At 53.6% G+C, this 15711-nt stretch overlaps 1 protein-coding gene across 1 annotated transcript; it reads left to right on the top strand.

Moving 5' to 3' along the window:
- Rapgefl1 (Rap guanine nucleotide exchange factor like 1) lies at positions 1-15330 on the top strand. The gene is made up of 15 exons (XM_021653439.2): positions 1-898; positions 3469-3547; positions 5055-5190; positions 5421-5518; positions 7884-7996; positions 8135-8302; positions 9108-9205; positions 9316-9438; positions 11461-11639; positions 11717-11807; positions 12345-12395; positions 12493-12580; positions 12774-12838; positions 13223-13277; positions 13494-15330. The coding sequence occupies exons 1-15, from the start codon at positions 379-381 to the stop codon at positions 13616-13618; spliced, it is 1989 nt and encodes a 662-aa protein (XP_021509114.1). The 5' UTR covers positions 1-378; the 3' UTR covers positions 13619-15330.
- The last annotated feature ends 381 nt before the right edge of the window (positions 15331-15711 follow it).

Genomic DNA, 15711 nt, shown 5'->3' with positions numbered 1-15711 from the left:
TGCCACCTTCCCGGGGGCCAGGAGCGCAGCCGCCGCCGCGTCCTCAGCCTCGCGCTCCGCCCGCTGCCTCTGTCGCCTCAGCCGGGCCCCGGAGCGCCGAGCCGGGGACGCCGGCCGCTCAGCCTGCCCGCCCTTCGGCCGCAGCCGGCATGGGGGGTCGCTGAGGGCGAGCTCCTCTCCCCCCCGGCACCTCCCCCGGCCGCTGGCCTCTGGACTCCGGCCAGCGGGGCTCGGCCACCTCTGGCTCGCAGTCCGACGCCTGGCACGGCCCTCGGCTCTGCTCCTCCGGCTCTGAGCATCGTGTCCCCGCCCCCCCCGCCCGCGCCTGGGACACCTGGGTCCCCCGGCGGCCCCTAGGAGAGGGGCGGGGGGGGGGGCATGAAGCCTCTGGAGAAATTTTTGAAGAAGCAGACGTCGCAGCTGGCGGGGCGAGCGGTGGCGGGAGGTCCCGGCGGGGGTCCGGGTTGCTGCGGAGGGCCTGGAGCGGGTGGGGGTCCTGGCGGGGGCGGCGGTCCGGCCGGGGGAGCGCGGCCACTGCAGCGGCGTCAGAGCGTGTCTCGCCTTCTGCTCCCGGCTTTCCTCCGAGAGCCCCCAACCGAGCCCGGGCTGGAGCCGCCCGTTGAGGAGGAAGGGGGAGAGCCATTAGTGGTCTCTGAGGAGCCGGGCAGCGGGGGGCCCTGTTGGCTTCAGCTAGAGGAGGTGCCCGGGCCTGGGCCGCTGGGGTGCGGGGTCCCCCTGCGCTCCCCTTCCTCGTACTCCTCAGATGAGCTATCCCCTGGAGAGCCACTGGCTTCACCGCCCTGGGCCCCCCTGGGCGCCCCAGAGCGTCCAGAGCATCTTCTGAACCGGGTTCTGGAGCGCCTGGCTGGAGGGACCAGCAGAGACAGCGGCGCCTCAGGTAAGCCTCCTCATCCATCCCAGAGCGGCGGTGGCGGGGGGGAGGTGCCCCTGGTTTATTTTCCTGTCCTTAGCACCGGTGTGGGAGCTGAGGGGAACCCCGAAGTAATGGAAGGGAAGGGACATGATAGTGCTCATCCAGCTTCCTCCCCACACCTAGCGCCATTCTCAGGGAAGAAGCCAAGCCATCTCTCTCCTCCAGCCACCCTCCCTCTCCCTTGGATATTTAAGCCAGTCTCCCATGGGCCCTTGGTCCTGCCTACCTCCTCCCATGCCCCCAGATTGGGCCTGACACCCTAAGATGGAGGCTTTCCCCAGCTGAGGTTATTAGATAGCACCCTTTAGACCGTATCTGAGGCCTGGAAATGCTGACAGGATTCCTGGCTGGGTAGAAGCTCCCCCAGAACAAGCGCTGGCTCATCTGGTGGGGCAGTGTGGGTAAGACACGGGGCTCGGCTGCCCTTAGGCAAAGTGTCCTCCTTGGGAGGGGACGCAAAGGTCTCTGAGGGAAGGTACCAGGAGACTGCAGCATCCAGAAGGATCTAGGCCTCTGCAGCTCCCAACCTTCCTATGTCATGCCTCAGCACAAGGCCCTTTTAAAAAATAATAACCACACCCTGGGAGGCTTAGTCCCTAAATGATGGTGCATTTCACCCCCTTCGGTACCCTATTAAAGGGTTTTTTTGAGGAACGTAGCCCTCCACCCCACACACACATCATTAGTTGGAACTGAGGTAGAAGACGTCAGGGTCTTTAGATCTAACTAGGCTCTGCACTAAACCCAGAAGGGTCTTAGGTTTGCCCAGAGTTGAGACCCTAAAGATAAGGGTGTTACACGTCACTCTCCGTCCTGTGCAAGGTGTCCTGGCCATAGTGTGGTGTCACCCTGGCTGCTACGTTTTCCCCCCTGGAGGTCGGGGTCCTCTCTTTTGGCTTAGGCTGCAGTTGCCCTGGGGAGCTGACACCTTTTGGATTTAATTAGTACGATATCAGACACACACAGCTCTCTTAACCATAACTTCCCGCCTACACCACACACCGTGTCTCTCTGACACATTCCCCGGGGAGGCTGTGCGTTGGACCAGAGCCTGCCGTGGAAGAAGCAGATGCCAAACTGTAGCCCCCGTATCAGCGTCTCCCCCACTCTGCCCATGTTCCTCTTTCCTTTACTCTGCTTTTAACATTCCCACTCTTGTGAGATGAAGATGCTAGGAAGGATGTCAGGCCTACTTAGGCTTATTCTCCAGCCTTGGGGCTGGGCATTAGGGCGGGGGGGGGGGGTGTGGTGGTGCTTCTGACTGACTTTCAGAACCATAGCAGGGTATCCAGGCAGAGAGGGAAAGAGGGGTTGTATTTCCTCTTCTGCAGGGGCACGGTGCCACAGACTGTTCAGTTTTCCCTGGGTTAAGACTCCTGAATTGTCGCCCATATTATCTGGCTTGGCAGTCTAAATCCCCAGAGTGACTGGTTTGGGAAAGCTCCCAGCTTCACCTGCCACTCCAATATTTCCAATATAAGCCTCGTTCTCCAGCCATTTGGTTGCCTCCCAGGCTGTGTGGGAGGAGACAACTGCTTATTGAAGGCTCTCCACACCCAGCCAGAGCCTCTGAGAGGTCTTCTTCTGGCTCCAGGCAAGTGCCTCCTCGCTCTGGGCCTCAGTTTCTCATCTGTGAAGCAAAATAACTTGAAGGAGACAATCTCTTGTTGCTTCTCTGCCTCCACCTTCATGGCTGGCACCGGCAGCAGGGCATGACAACCAAGGGTTGTCACAAGCCTTGGTTTTGTCCTGGAGCAGTGCCTGGGGACCGGGCCCTAACCTGTCCTGGTGAGGCCACCTGGCTCCCTCCCTGTGCCCTGCCTGTCTGTGGGTGCCAAGCAGCCCTGCCCTACCCCAAGGCTGGCGGCAAGTCAGGGCGACCTTGTACCTGGCTGACTGGCTGAGCCAGGCCCAGACAGGGGTGTGGAGGGAAAAGGGTGATGAGAAAGCCCCTCCCTCTCCCTTCCCTCATTAACCCTTCCACCTCTGAGCACCCAGAGAACAGAGGGTTTCTATTTAAAGACTGCGATAAAGAGATGGCAGTCTGTGTCCTCTGTCAATTTTAATAGGGATGGTCCCCAACGTGCCTTGTTGAAACTCAAAAGCTATGAGGTAGGGAGTGGCAGGGGAGGATGGACATGCGTCCGCACCCATCTCCATCCCTCAGACTGGAACCTCTGTGTTTGCCAATTCTCTGTTGAGGGTTCCTTCTGCGAACTGTTTTTTTGTTGTTGTTTTCCAAGCACAGCTCAGGCGTGCTGTGTTATCTGACCAACTTCTCACACGCTGAAGAGAAGAGTGCATGGCCTTCAAAGCCATCCCCCCTTCCCTCCAGCTGCCTTGGCAGCTGCCAGCCCCACCCCCGCAGCGGCTGCCCAGAACCTTCACACATGTGCGTGCGCGTGTGCAGAGCATGACGGGGCAGGTGGCCGCGGCTCCAGCCTTACTAAAGGGGCAAGAGATGAGGGTGCGGGGTTTCCAGAAGGGTTCTGGAAGCCCCCCTCTGACATCTGTGACACCCGTTATCTCCACAGATATTCTCCTTGATGACATTGTCCTCACCCATTCCCTCTTCCTGCCAACAGAAAAGTTTCTACAGGAGTTACACCAGTAATATCCTTTTACGGAGCTTATTAAGACGGCAGACCGGAAGGGGGCCATTTCTCCTACCCTGACAAACTACATCCCAGCCCAAGCTCTTCCTTAGAGGACACATCCAGCTTTTTATCTCACCAGCTGTGTGACCTTGGGCACATCACCTCATGTCCTGGAGCCTCAGTTTGCTGGTCAGGAAAATGGAGACACAGTTGTTCTGCTCTGGGCTACTGTGAGGACCAGCCACGTTGCAGGAGTTGGGGGAGGGGGCAGTGCTCAGAGTACAGTGTCAGGTTCTAGCTGGTCCTGGGCAGGGAGTTATCAGTAGTAACTGAGGCGTCGACCACATGAACACATGTAAGGGGTTGCTGGTCTAATAAGGGGCTCCTGTGTCCCCACTGAAGATCCTTGCTCTAAGCACACGCCTTTAATCCCAGAATTTGGGAGGCAGAGGCAGGTGAATCTCTGAGTTCGAAGCCAGCCTGCTCTACAGAACAAGTTCCAGGACAGCCAGGGCTACACAGAGACAGCCTGAGTCAGAAGAGAGAAAAAAAAAAAAGTCCTTGCTCTAAACATAGGGTCTGATGTCAGCATTAGGTCATGGCTGTGCTTCAGTAGGGTCAGCTAGAGATGAGCTACTGCTGGCCTGTTTACTGGGTCTCCTGGCAGCATGCGTTCACTTTACTTGGTAGTTTTGTTTTGTTTTGTTTTGTTTTAGAGTGAGATCTCACTAGGTAACCCTGGGTAGCTTAGAACTTCTTACATAGACCAGGCTGTCACTGACTTGTGGAGGGCCTCTCGAGTGCTAGGATTACAGGAATGCACCACCAGGTCTGGCTTCACTGAATTATTTTAGAACCTAATTGTAAGTGTCAAGCCCTTGGGTAGAATGTGTTTAGGCTCTCTTAAAAAAGTCAGGCCTCACCCTCACCGTGACGTGAGGTCAGGTTTGTGGGCTGGGCAGAGATTAGATGGGTTCTGGCAATATTCTAATTTTTTTTTGAGACAGGGTTTCTCTGTGTAACCTTGGCTGTCCTGGACTTGCTTTGTAGGCCAGGCTGGCCTTGAACTCCCAGAGATCCACCTGCTTCTGACTCCCTGAGTGACGGAACGACAGGTGTGCGCCACCACACCAGGTCCTGGCAATATTCTTAAGTGAACCTTTTAACAAGCAAGAGCTGAATGTGAAGTGCTGGGAGTCGTGGCCCATGCCCGTAATCCCAGCACTCAGGGAGGCAGAGGCAGGCAGATCTCTGCGAGCTCGAGGCTGTCCTGGTTTACAAAGCGAGTCCAGGACAACCAAGGCTACACAGAAAAACCCTGTCTCAAGGGGGAAAAAAAAGCTGAATGTGGTCAAGTCGAAGCCTTCACTGTTTGTGCTCTGGCTGGTATGGGTGAGTGTCTTAGCTCCAGGGCCCTGAAAACCTTCTTTCCTTCTGGCACCCGGGCCTGGAATATTCAGGGGGCAGTTTGCTTTTGTCAGTTTCCTTGGCCATCCAGAACTTTTACTTAACTTAGCGGTCAGCTTTGTTCAGTCACAGAATGTGGAGGGTCCGGAGGGGCTGGGCCGGAAGCAGGCCTGCCTAGCTCTGCTCCTCCATTTCCTGGATACCTACCAAGGGCTGCTGCAAGAGGAAGAAGGGGCCGGCCAAATCATCAAGGTGGGCCTGGGAGGGAACCGGTGGGCCAGCCAGCGGGCAGTTCTTCAAGGGGACCCCTTATGAAGGAGTCACGCTCCTTAAGCTGGCTACCTGCAATCCAAAGATGCCAGGGGGCATCACTGTCATTCCTGTGGGCTTAAGGCATCTCGGAGGCCCTTTCTCAGCCCTGGTAGTGCGTGGTCCTTGGGATGAGGCATCTGCCCTCGTCTCATCCTTTGCCCTCTCCTTAGGAACTGTATCTACTAATTATGAAGGATGAGTCCCTTTACCAAGACCTTCGAGAGGACACACTGAGGCTGCACCAGCTGGTGGAGACGGTGGAGCTAAAGTGAGGGGGGAAGGGGGACCCTGAGTTCCTCTGTTGTGGGGGCTGCCTCTGGTCTCGTGGCTTCAACATATTAGTCGTTTGTTTGCTGGCTTTTTAAAGATGCTTATTAATTTATTTTTATTGTTTTGCCTGCACGTATATCTGTATACCATCTGCATGCTTGGGTGCACTGAGGTCAGGGGAGGGCACTGGGTCCTTGGGAGCTTGAGTCATAGATGGCTGTGAGCCACCAGGAGGGTGCTGGGAACACAAATGGGGTCCTCTGCAAGGACTCTAAATCACTGAGCCATCTCTGCAGCCCCTTCAGCCCTTCAGTATGTTTTTTCTTTCCGCTCCTTTCCCTTACTGAGAGTAACATAGGACCACAGAACACTGTCTCTAGTATAACCTCTTTTTGGGGAGCAGGGGGAAGCTGGGCAGTGTGTCTTACTACATATATATAGCTCAACCTAAACGCCCAACTTAAGTGTGTAGCCTAAGATGACTTCTACCGGTAATCCTCCTGTCTCAGGTTTACAAGGGGGCCTGTGCAACCAGGCTCAGCTCCAGTGTTTCCTTTTTTTTTTTTAATTTTTTTTTTTTTATTTTTTTAGTTTTTGATCCATTTTGCCATGGGCTTGCCTATTAATTTGTTAGTATTCTGGCAGACAGTTAGCAACCTGTGTTTTATGAGAAATATCCCTGGTTTCCAGCTCTGGTTCCCACAGTGTAAATTCTCTTACCACAGTTGGTTTCTAGCTAGCAACATGGTGTCCTGGGAAGGGATCTGCAGTAATACAAAATCTTTCCAGCACAGTTACATATGTATAAATAAGCTATAGCACAGGCCATACAAAACTTAGTAAAGTGCTTTTACTGCGTTTTTTTTTTCTCATTTATTTATTTATTTATTTTGAGTCAGAGTCCTTGAAACTTTGCGGGAGCCTTTTAGCCTCCCAAGGTGGGATTCTAAGTTTGTGCCATGATGCCTGGCTTGATACTGTCTTTTGCTTGTTTGTTTTCTGAGATAAAGTTTCTCTGTGTAGCCCTGACTGTCTTGGAACCCACTTTGTAGAGCAGGTTGGCCTAGAATGCACAGAGATCCACCTGTCTCTGCCTCCCAAGTGCTGGGATTAAAGGCTTGTGCCACCACCACCTGGCAAAACTGTCTTTTTGATAATTTATTTGACCTTAAGTTTATGAAATGTGTGTATGAAAGGACACACATATTTAATGGCTGTCATTAAAAATCAGTAAACAGGGGCTTCAGAGATGGCTTTCTGGTTTAAGAGCAGTTGCTCTTCCAGAGGAGATTCCCAGCACCCATATGGCAGCTGACAATCATCTGTGACTCCAGTTCCGGAGGAGCTGATGCCCTCCAGAACTGCCCTCCAAGTGTAGTGCCCGCATATGGCACACATGTAGGCAAAACATGCAAACACACTAAAAACACAGGTGAATCTTAAAAATGTGTATCAGCTGGGCATGGTGTCACACCCCTGTGATTCTAGGTATTTAGGAGGCTAAAACAGAAGACTCATCAATTCAAGACCAGCTTGGACAACTTAGTGAGATCATGTCTCAAGATTAAAAAAAAAAAAAAATAGTAAGGGCTTGGAATATAGTTCAGAGGTGGATTGCGGGTCTGCTGTGTGTAAGGCCCTGGGTTTAACCCCCAGTATTAACAAAACAAACAAACAGTTGGCAAAACTCCCCAAGATTGACTTCACCAGCTTCAGATCATGAGTCCTATTCATCGCTTGGTTTTCTCCTTCATTCTGTTGCTACAGGGTTCACTAAACAGACTTCCATAAACCATCCCTTCACCCTCCAATTCCCAAAGCATCCGTGTTCCCTAATGTCTCAGAGCTAGACACCTAGCACAGCCCCAGCTTCCTGCCATCTGCTGATCTTCCCGGCTCCTCTCATGCATCCCTCTTCACCTATTACCCTGGCAACTTCTGTGCATTCCTGCATTCCTACCTCTTCTTCCCATGATCCTTCAAGGCCTGGGGGTCAAATGCCGTCTCTTCCATAGAAGCACCTCAGACATCCCCCTTCCAGAAAGTTTTCTTCCTCCCCCACACCGGAAGGATGAAAAATACCCAGTAAAAACTAATCCCATTCCTCAAAAGCTGTCAGTCCGGTAGAAAAGACGTGCGCATAAACAATATTATTCCATCGTTTTGCAGCTTTTTGAGACAGGAGAGTGGTCTTTCCTCATGGGTGGGTGGATCAGAGAAGACCAGAGAAAGAGGTGGCGGTTGATTTGGGTCACTTGGACAATTGTCCTGTGCTAGTCACTGTCCTGTCCCTGCTTAATGTTCCTGCCTGGTGCTCCATATGCCTGGCAGGGCTTGCTGATGCCTGGCTGTGTTCATGCCAGGATTCCAGAAGAGAGCCAGCCACCCAGCAAGCAGGTTAAGCCGCTCTTTCGCCACTTCCGCCGGATAGACTCCTGTCTGCAGACCCGAGTGGCATTCCGGGGCTCCGATGAGAGTGAGTGTGGCCATTAGGAAGAGCAAGGCTTCTGTGGGTCGGGGTTGGGGGGGGTTCAGGGAGGTGGGCGGGAGCCATGGGCCTTCTGCACCCAAGGAAGCCAGCCCCTTTCACGGCATCTTCCCTGTCTCTGAACAGTCTTCTGCCGAGTCTACATGCCCGACCACTCCTATGTGACCATACGCAGCCGCCTCTCGGCATCCGTGCAGGACATTCTGGGCTCTGTGACAGAGAAGCTGCAGTACTCCGAGGAGCCTGCGGAGCGAGAGGATGCCCTCATCCTGGTGGCTGTTGCTTCCTCTGGAGGTGAGGGGCAGCCCACTTGGCAGGGCTAAAGGCTAAATTCTAGCTCCTTGACACTCAAAGTGTCACCCTGGGTCCAGCCTTGGTGAGGGCATCACCTGGGAGACCCTACCCCAAACCTACACGATTAGAATCTGCATTTGGACCAGAAACCCCTACCCACACCCCCAGGAGATTCCTATGCACATTTAAATCTGGGACACACCGGTTCAGAGCCATCAGGTTCTGGCCTGGGTGCTGCCTAATATCCACCTGGAGAATTGTGTGCTGGTCATTCACACACACCTCTCCCCAGCATCTTATATGCTCCATTTTTTTTTTCTTCCCACTAAAGACATAGGGGAGGCTCCATCCTGTAGGGAGGCAGAGAACTAGCAATGTTAGCATAACTCCTGTGTGTGTGTGTGTGCGTGTGTATGCATGTGTGTGCACGCACAAGACAAGATCTAGTGTGTAAGCCCAGGCTGGTCTGGAATTTGCAGTCTTCTCTGCTTCAGCCACCCCAGTGCTAGGATTTCAGACATGCACCGTCATGCTCATCTTAGCCTTATTTTCCATAAAGAAAAAGTATTCCGGTGTCATAGGGATGAAGGATTGAGAGATGCCCTACATACAGGGTGGAGTCTATAAATGCAAAAGAAATCATCTGACAAATTTCAGAGAAAGATGGTGTAGGCTGGCGATGATGCCAGTCCCACCAGTCTAGGTCCTGCCAGCAGTGTTACCAGTTTCTGGACGGGAAGGGTGCTGGTGTCTCAGGTATGTGGTGGTGTGGGTGGCCGAAGCTGAACAGCCTGTTCCTCTGCAGAGAAGGTCCTTCTTCAGCCAACAGAGGACTGTGTTTTCACCACACTGGGCATCAACAGCCACCTGTTTGCTTGTACCCGGGACAGCTATGAGGCCCTGGTAAGAACTCCATCACCTGTCTTGGCTGGTAACAGGAGCTGGGGGGTGGGGACTGAGTCTCTTACTCCGCCACGGGGTGCCAAGTTTCTCTGACCCCACCTGCCAACCAGGTACCCCTTCCTGAGGAGATCCAGGTCTCCCCTGGAGACACGGAGATTCACCGGGTGGAGCCTGAAGATGTTGCCAACCATCTCACTGCCTTCCACTGGGAGCTGTTCCGATGTGTGCACGAGGTGGGACCGGAGTTCCATGCTGGGCAGGGGGTGTGGCACGGAATGTGCTGTCGGGTGTCCACTTTTGCAACAAACAGGCCTCCTCGTTAGAGGACGCACTCATAGCATACGTGTGGGCAATGTATGACCATAACCTTTATAGGCCTTTGTCCCCTCCTCTGGGAAAATGGTGGCAAGCCTTTTCAGCAGAGTATACATACAGGGCCCAAGCACTGCTTAGGCAGACTCCGAATTAGAACTCATGTCAGGATTCCTAAGAGTGTTTCCTGGGCTGGGGAGATAGCTCAGGGTTAAGAGCACTGGCTGCTCTTCCAGAGGTCCTGAGTTCAATTCCCAGAATTCACATGGTGGGTCATAATCATCTGTAATGAGATCTGGTGCCCTCTTCTGGCATGCAGGCAGAATACTGTATACATAATAAATAAATCTCAAAAAAAAAAGGTCCCTGTTAGGCTGAGGGTGTAGCTCAGTTGGTAGAGTGCCTTCCTACCATGCATAAGGCCCTGGGCTCGACCCTCACCACTGAAGGAACCCAGCGGTGCATGCATGCTGGTAGTCTCAGCGCCTGGGAAACAGAGACCAAGGGATACAGAAAACCCTCTCTCAAAACAGCAGACAAAAAAAGTGAAGGCTGGAGGGTTGGCTTAGAGGTTAAGCATGCCTGCCAACTGCTCTTTCTGAGGACCAGTTTGATTCCACCTGTAACTCCAGCAACTCCAGCTTCAGAGACTCTGATGCACACACACACACACACACACACACACACACACACACACAAGTAAACATAAAAGTCTTAATTCATTGTTGTTTTTGAAACAAGTTCTGAGTGTGTAGCTCTGCTTGGCCTGGAACTCACTATGTGGACCAGGCTGGCCTTGAACTCAGAGATCAGCCTGTCTCTGCCTCTGAAGTGCTGGGATGAAAGGTGTGTACCACCATACCTGGCAAATTTACCTTAAGATTTATTTTATTTTTGTGTGTGCATGTGTGTGTGCATGTACATGCATGCGTACATGCTCACATGTGAGTGCAGGTGCCTACAGAGGCCTGATACAGCAGATCCCCCTGAGCTGGAGTTACAGATAGTTGTGAACCACCTGATTTGGGTTCTGGGAACTGAGTTTACGTTCCCTGAAAGATCAATACACATTTTTAACCACTGAGTACTATCACCAGCTTCCTGCCTCAATAAAATCTTTTTCAGTTTTATTATTATTTATTTCTGAGTGTGTGTGTGTGTGTGTGTGTGTGTGTGTGTGTGTATAAGGTCACAGTGGTGTCAGATTCCCTGGAGTAATAGGCAGTTGTGAGCTGCCTGATTGTGGGTGCTGGGAATTTAACTTGGGTCCTCCGTAAAACCAATATGTGCTCTTAATCAACAAGCCATGGCTTCAGCCCCCCAAATGAGATCTTTTTTGCGGGGGAGCGTTCGAGACAAGGGTTTCTCTGTGGAGCCCTGGAACTCATAGAGATCTGCCTCCTGAGTGCTGGGATTAAAGGTGTGTGCCACCACCACCTGGTTAAAATAAAATAAAGAGAGAGAGAAAGGAAGGAAGGAAGGAAGGAAGGAAGGAAGGAAGGAAGGAAGGAAAAGAAAGAAAGAAAGAAAGAAAGAAAGAAAGAAAAGAAAGAAAGAAAAGAAAAAGAAAACTGTCTTCAGAAGACAGGAGCGGGGTTGGGGATTTAGCTCAGTGGTAGAGCGCTTGCCTAGCAAGCGCAAGGCCCTGGGTTCGGTCCTCAGCTCTGGAAAAAAAAAAAAAAAAAAAAAAAAAAAGACAGAAGACAGGAGCAGTTGTCCTCCAGAGGGGGAATAACACAGATGTTAGCAAGTGCCTGGTACCTACGTGCTCACTAGGTGGGGAATAGTGTTTATGTTAGTTGCCTCTGTTGCACCTTGTCAGGTCCCCACTTTCCTACTTTCCTGCCAGCTCACTCCTGTCTTTCCCTTTCCATGTGCTCCGTGCTGCCGTTTTCCCACCCATGTCCTGTGGCCCGGCCTCCCCTCTGCGGCTGTGGACACAGCTGGAGTTCGTGGACTACGTGTTCCACGGGGAGCGAGGCCGCAGGGAGACTGCGAACCTGGAGCTGCTGCTGCAACGCTGCAGTGAGGTCACTCACTGGGTGGCCACTGAGGTGCTGCTCTGTGAGGCCCCTGGCAAGCGCGTACAGCTGCTTAAGAAGTTCATTAAGATCGCCGCCATGTGAGTGCTGCTGCTGGCAGAGGCTGGGAAGGGCAGAGCCCCCCAGCACCCCCTGACACCACCTCCCTCCCACACAGCTGCAAGCAGAACCAGGACCTACTGTCTTTCTATGCTGTGGTCATGGGGCTGGACAATGCTGCTGTCAGCCGCCTGCGGCTCACCTGGGAGGTGAGGCGACCTCTCCCTTTTCTACCCACAGTCCCACCTCCCACCTCAGGATCTGTGCTTCTGGGGCTCTCTCTAGTGCAGCCTCAGGCTGCTGCAGCTACTTGGTGGGGAATCTCTGTGCCAGTGGGAAGCAGGTGCCCTCTTCTGGCCTCCGCCTCTCAGGACACAGAGCTTTGCCCCTGTCTTTGCAAGTTAGTAAAAAGCCAGAGTCCCTTCCGAGTGGCCTTGCTATGGGCGTCTGCTGGGTCTCGGCCAGCACGCAGTGGGAGCGCTTTGGTGCCTGGCTCCTGCGTAGGCAGAGGTCTCACTTTGTCCAGAATAATTTGCTCCTCCGGCAGTTTCAAGCTCCCTGATTTACCCTTAGGGCTGACTCTATGTCCTACTGGCTTCTCCCCTCCTTTGCAAGATACACAAGCCTACAGCCCTCTAAGGAAGACTGGTCACATGCTCCCATGAAATTAGAGGAGCGCTGCTCTGACGTTTTTTTTTTTTTTTTTTTTTTTTTTTTTTTCTCCCTTCCTTCAAACTCTCTTACAGAAGCTGCCGGGGAAATTCAAGAACCTGTTCCGCAAATTTGAGAACCTGACGGTGAGTGGAGTTGGCTTTCATCATCCCCTAGGGAATGGGAGACATCTTGGGGGGGGCACTGGGCCCATCTGTCTCTGACCCTTCTGTGGAATGCTAGGACCCCTGCCGGAACCATAAAAGCTACAGAGAGGTCATCTCCAAAATGAAGCCCCCTCTGATTCCGTTTGTGCCCCTGGTCCTCAAAGGTCAGTCGCTCCCAGTCTGTGCTCCTCACAGCCACATTCCCTTCTGCCCCTGCCCCCAGGCCTGCCTCTTAGACCCCCCTCAGCCCACTTGCAGAGAACCCCTCCCCCACTCCGCAGACTGCATGTGTCATGGTGGATGGGGCGGGTTCCCTCTCCTGCTCTGCCCTCACATTCAGCTGTCTTCGTCCCCTAGACCTGACCTTCCTGCATGAGGGGAGCAAGACCCTTGTGGATGGTTTGGTGAACATTGAGAAGTTGGTGAGTTGGGCTCCCCCCCCACATACACACACTAAGCCGTGTCCTGTGAGCAAGCAAGCGAGGGGCTGTCTCCTCCCCCGCTCTCCTGTCATTTCCCCCAAATAGCAGCTTCCTCTCCTGGTGCCCAGCCTGCCTAACAGACTCCAGACTGTCTCCCTGGTGGCATGACTGTGCCAATCCACCCACAAGAGGCAAAGGCTGACAGGCAGCTTGGGGGTAGTTCAGCCTCCCTCTCTTGGTACCGTGCTATCACCCGTCCTTTGGCCCTTCCGAGACCCCATCACTGGAGACTAGGGATGGACAGGAGGGCTGACTTGATTGAGGATGAAGTGGGGAAGCATGTGTCTGGGCCCTCTGCAGGGCTAATTGCTTGTCATCTCCCAGCATTCAGTGGCTGAGAAAGTGAGGACAATTCGGAAATACCGGAGCCGGCCCCTCTGTGAGTACCTCAGCAGAACTGTGGCAGAGGAGGGACTGGGGGACCTCCATGCCCGTGTGTGGATTTCATTAGTTAGACTGGTCAGTTCTCCATTCTCTCCTGCTAACACCTGTCCTCTTTCATACCCCTTTGACCTGCCCTGCCTGCCCTGCCTGTAGGAGATGGGGAGGGAGGGGAGGCTGGGAGTCTGACTGCTCCTCCCTCCCTGTGCCCCAGGCCTAGATATGGAGGCCTCCCCGCACCACCTGCAGACCAAGGCCTATGTGCGACAGTTCCAGGTCATTGACAACCAGAACCACCTGTTCGAGCTCTCCTACAAGTTGGAGGCTAATAGTCAGTGAGAGTGGAGGGGCCCGGCAGCCTTCACCTCAGTCCCGGGCCCCTGGCCCTCAATGACCCACGTCGACATCTTTTCCCTGGAGCCACTTCCTGATCCTACGAGGAGGAGTTGGGTAGCCCTGCCAGGACGCATAAGCCTGTTCATCCTGCTGAGGTCCTTTTGCCTTGCTCCTTCACACTCAAGCTGCTCTGCTGGTTTCTGACCTCTCTGGGCAAGGGGTGACAGAGCACCTCTGTGCCCTCCCAGGGAGGTCTGTTCCAGAGATGGAATTTCTAGCCTCCACTTCCCAAGCAGAGAGGAAGCACCCCCCATCCCCATCACAGCTGCGGTGTGGGAGGCACTGGAAACCTTCTTCCTGTTTCCTTGGATATACAGCCCCTAGGACTGTGTGTGTGTGTGTGTGTGTTCATGTGTTCATGTCCTGCTTTTAGGGAGCAGGAGCACATCTGATAATGTTGGGTGTCACCAGTGTTTTGAGGGTCCTTTCCTGTTTGGTGCTACCCTTGTTGGCTATGTCTCCTCCACTGCCTGCCCAGCTCCACCGGCTGTCCTACATATGAAGACTGTGGGCCAGCGTGTTCCCGAAGGCAGGGAATATCAGTGAGCAGGGGAGTTACCCATCAGCCCCTGCAAATCTCCCACCCAAGATTCCCCAAAACTTCTGGGTATGTGCCAGTGAGAGGCTGAGACGCTCAGCTCAGGGAAACAGGCCTAAGCTGCCTCTTGGGCCCTGCCTCTACCTTACAGTAGATGGGATGCTTGTGGTATTAGAACTAGGGGTGCTGTTCCCCATACCTCCCTGCTTTTGGGGGGGTGGTTCTCACTGCTAAGGAGGGAGTTATCATCCTTCTGGCTCTGTGTCTACCACCAGCCACACAGTCTGTCCGTCTGTCTGTCTTCATTCCCCTTTGTCTCTCTGTAGAGCCAAGGGTGGATCTCAGTACCTAGGGCAGATAGCTCCTCCTCCGAGTGGGGAGAAGCGAGACAGCAGCAGCTATAAAGATGGAGCTGGGCTCTGGCAAGACCTTCAATACCTCTCTGTCACCCTTCCCTCTCCCATCACAGCCTCCAGGGCTTGCAGGGGCTTGGGGAGTTTCGGGGGGCTCCTGGCAGCTATTGGGTGGGGTTTCCTGGCACAGCCTCACCCTCCTTCCTGGCCCTTCTGAAGAGGTAGCAGTGGCTGAGGCAGCAGTGAAATCGGCTGCGGCTCCTGCTCTGGGAGTGTACATATTTTTTACCCAAAGCTCTGGAATTGTACATTTATTTTTTAAAGCCCAAAGAGGGGAAGAACCGTGTATCATATGTAAACACTGTATTATAGGTTATGTTGTACAGTCCCTTTTATACAGCAGTTCCTGTCAAAATATCCACAGGTATGCCATGCCACTTCCCCCGCCCAAAGGGGTGATGGTGACCATGCCTCCCCCATGCTCGGCCGCTTCCCTGCAACTTCTGGCTGCTCCCCTGCAGCCCAGGCTTCCTGCTGCTCCTTGGGAACCCCTCCTCAGCCTCCTCTAGCTCCCAAGTCCCCCAGGAACACCACCTCCCCCACCCCTTGGCTGCTACTTGCCTCTGGTCATGATGCTTGCCCCGCTGCTTCTCAGGGGCCCCCTGTAGCTTTAACGGAAAACCATGCGTATTGTATAGGCCCAGTTGTCATTGCAGAAACTGCTCGGTAGAAGAAAAAAAAATACACTGAAGTCTATGAATCAACCTCCCCATGTTCTCCATCGTTTCTCCGAGGCTGGCGAAGGGCTGGGGTTGGGAAAGGGAACAGGGAACACACTCCCAGCACTCAAGGTCCCTCAGCAGGGCCGTCTAGAATGAAATGTGAGTGGGAGGGAGGGATGCTACCTTAACAGGAGACGGTTCTGTCCTCACTTGTTCCAGGTCACATTGATATGGGATCACACTTCTAACCCTGTGAGGATTGAAGCCAAGGCTGAGCAGGCCCCGCTAAAGTCCTAGTTCCAGGGCTCCAGGCAGGCCTGCTACCCTAATCGTGGCCCCTCTGAGGCAGGCAGCACACGCTATTCATGCAGCTGGCAGTTACCAGTCTTGCCAAGATAGAGACACATGGAGCCTGTGCTAAGT

The sequence above is a fragment of the Meriones unguiculatus genome, chromosome 7, assembly GCF_030254825.1.
Source record: "Meriones unguiculatus strain TT.TT164.6M chromosome 7, Bangor_MerUng_6.1, whole genome shotgun sequence".
Taxonomy (NCBI): domain Eukaryota; kingdom Metazoa; phylum Chordata; class Mammalia; order Rodentia; family Muridae; genus Meriones; species Meriones unguiculatus.
This window is presented reverse-complemented; position numbering and strand designations above follow the sequence as displayed.

Coding starts and splice junctions, on each gene's coding strand:
- Rapgefl1 (XM_021653439.2), top strand. CDS start 379: ATGAAGCCTCTGGAGAAATTTTTGAAGAAGCAGACGTCGCAGCTGGCG. Junction 899..3,468: donor CAGAGACAGCGGCGCCTCAG/GTAAGCCTCCTC, acceptor TTATCTCCACAG/ATATTCTCCTTGATGACATT. Junction 5,191..5,420: donor GGGCCGGCCAAATCATCAAG/GTGGGCCTGGGA, acceptor CCCTCTCCTTAG/GAACTGTATCTACTAATTAT.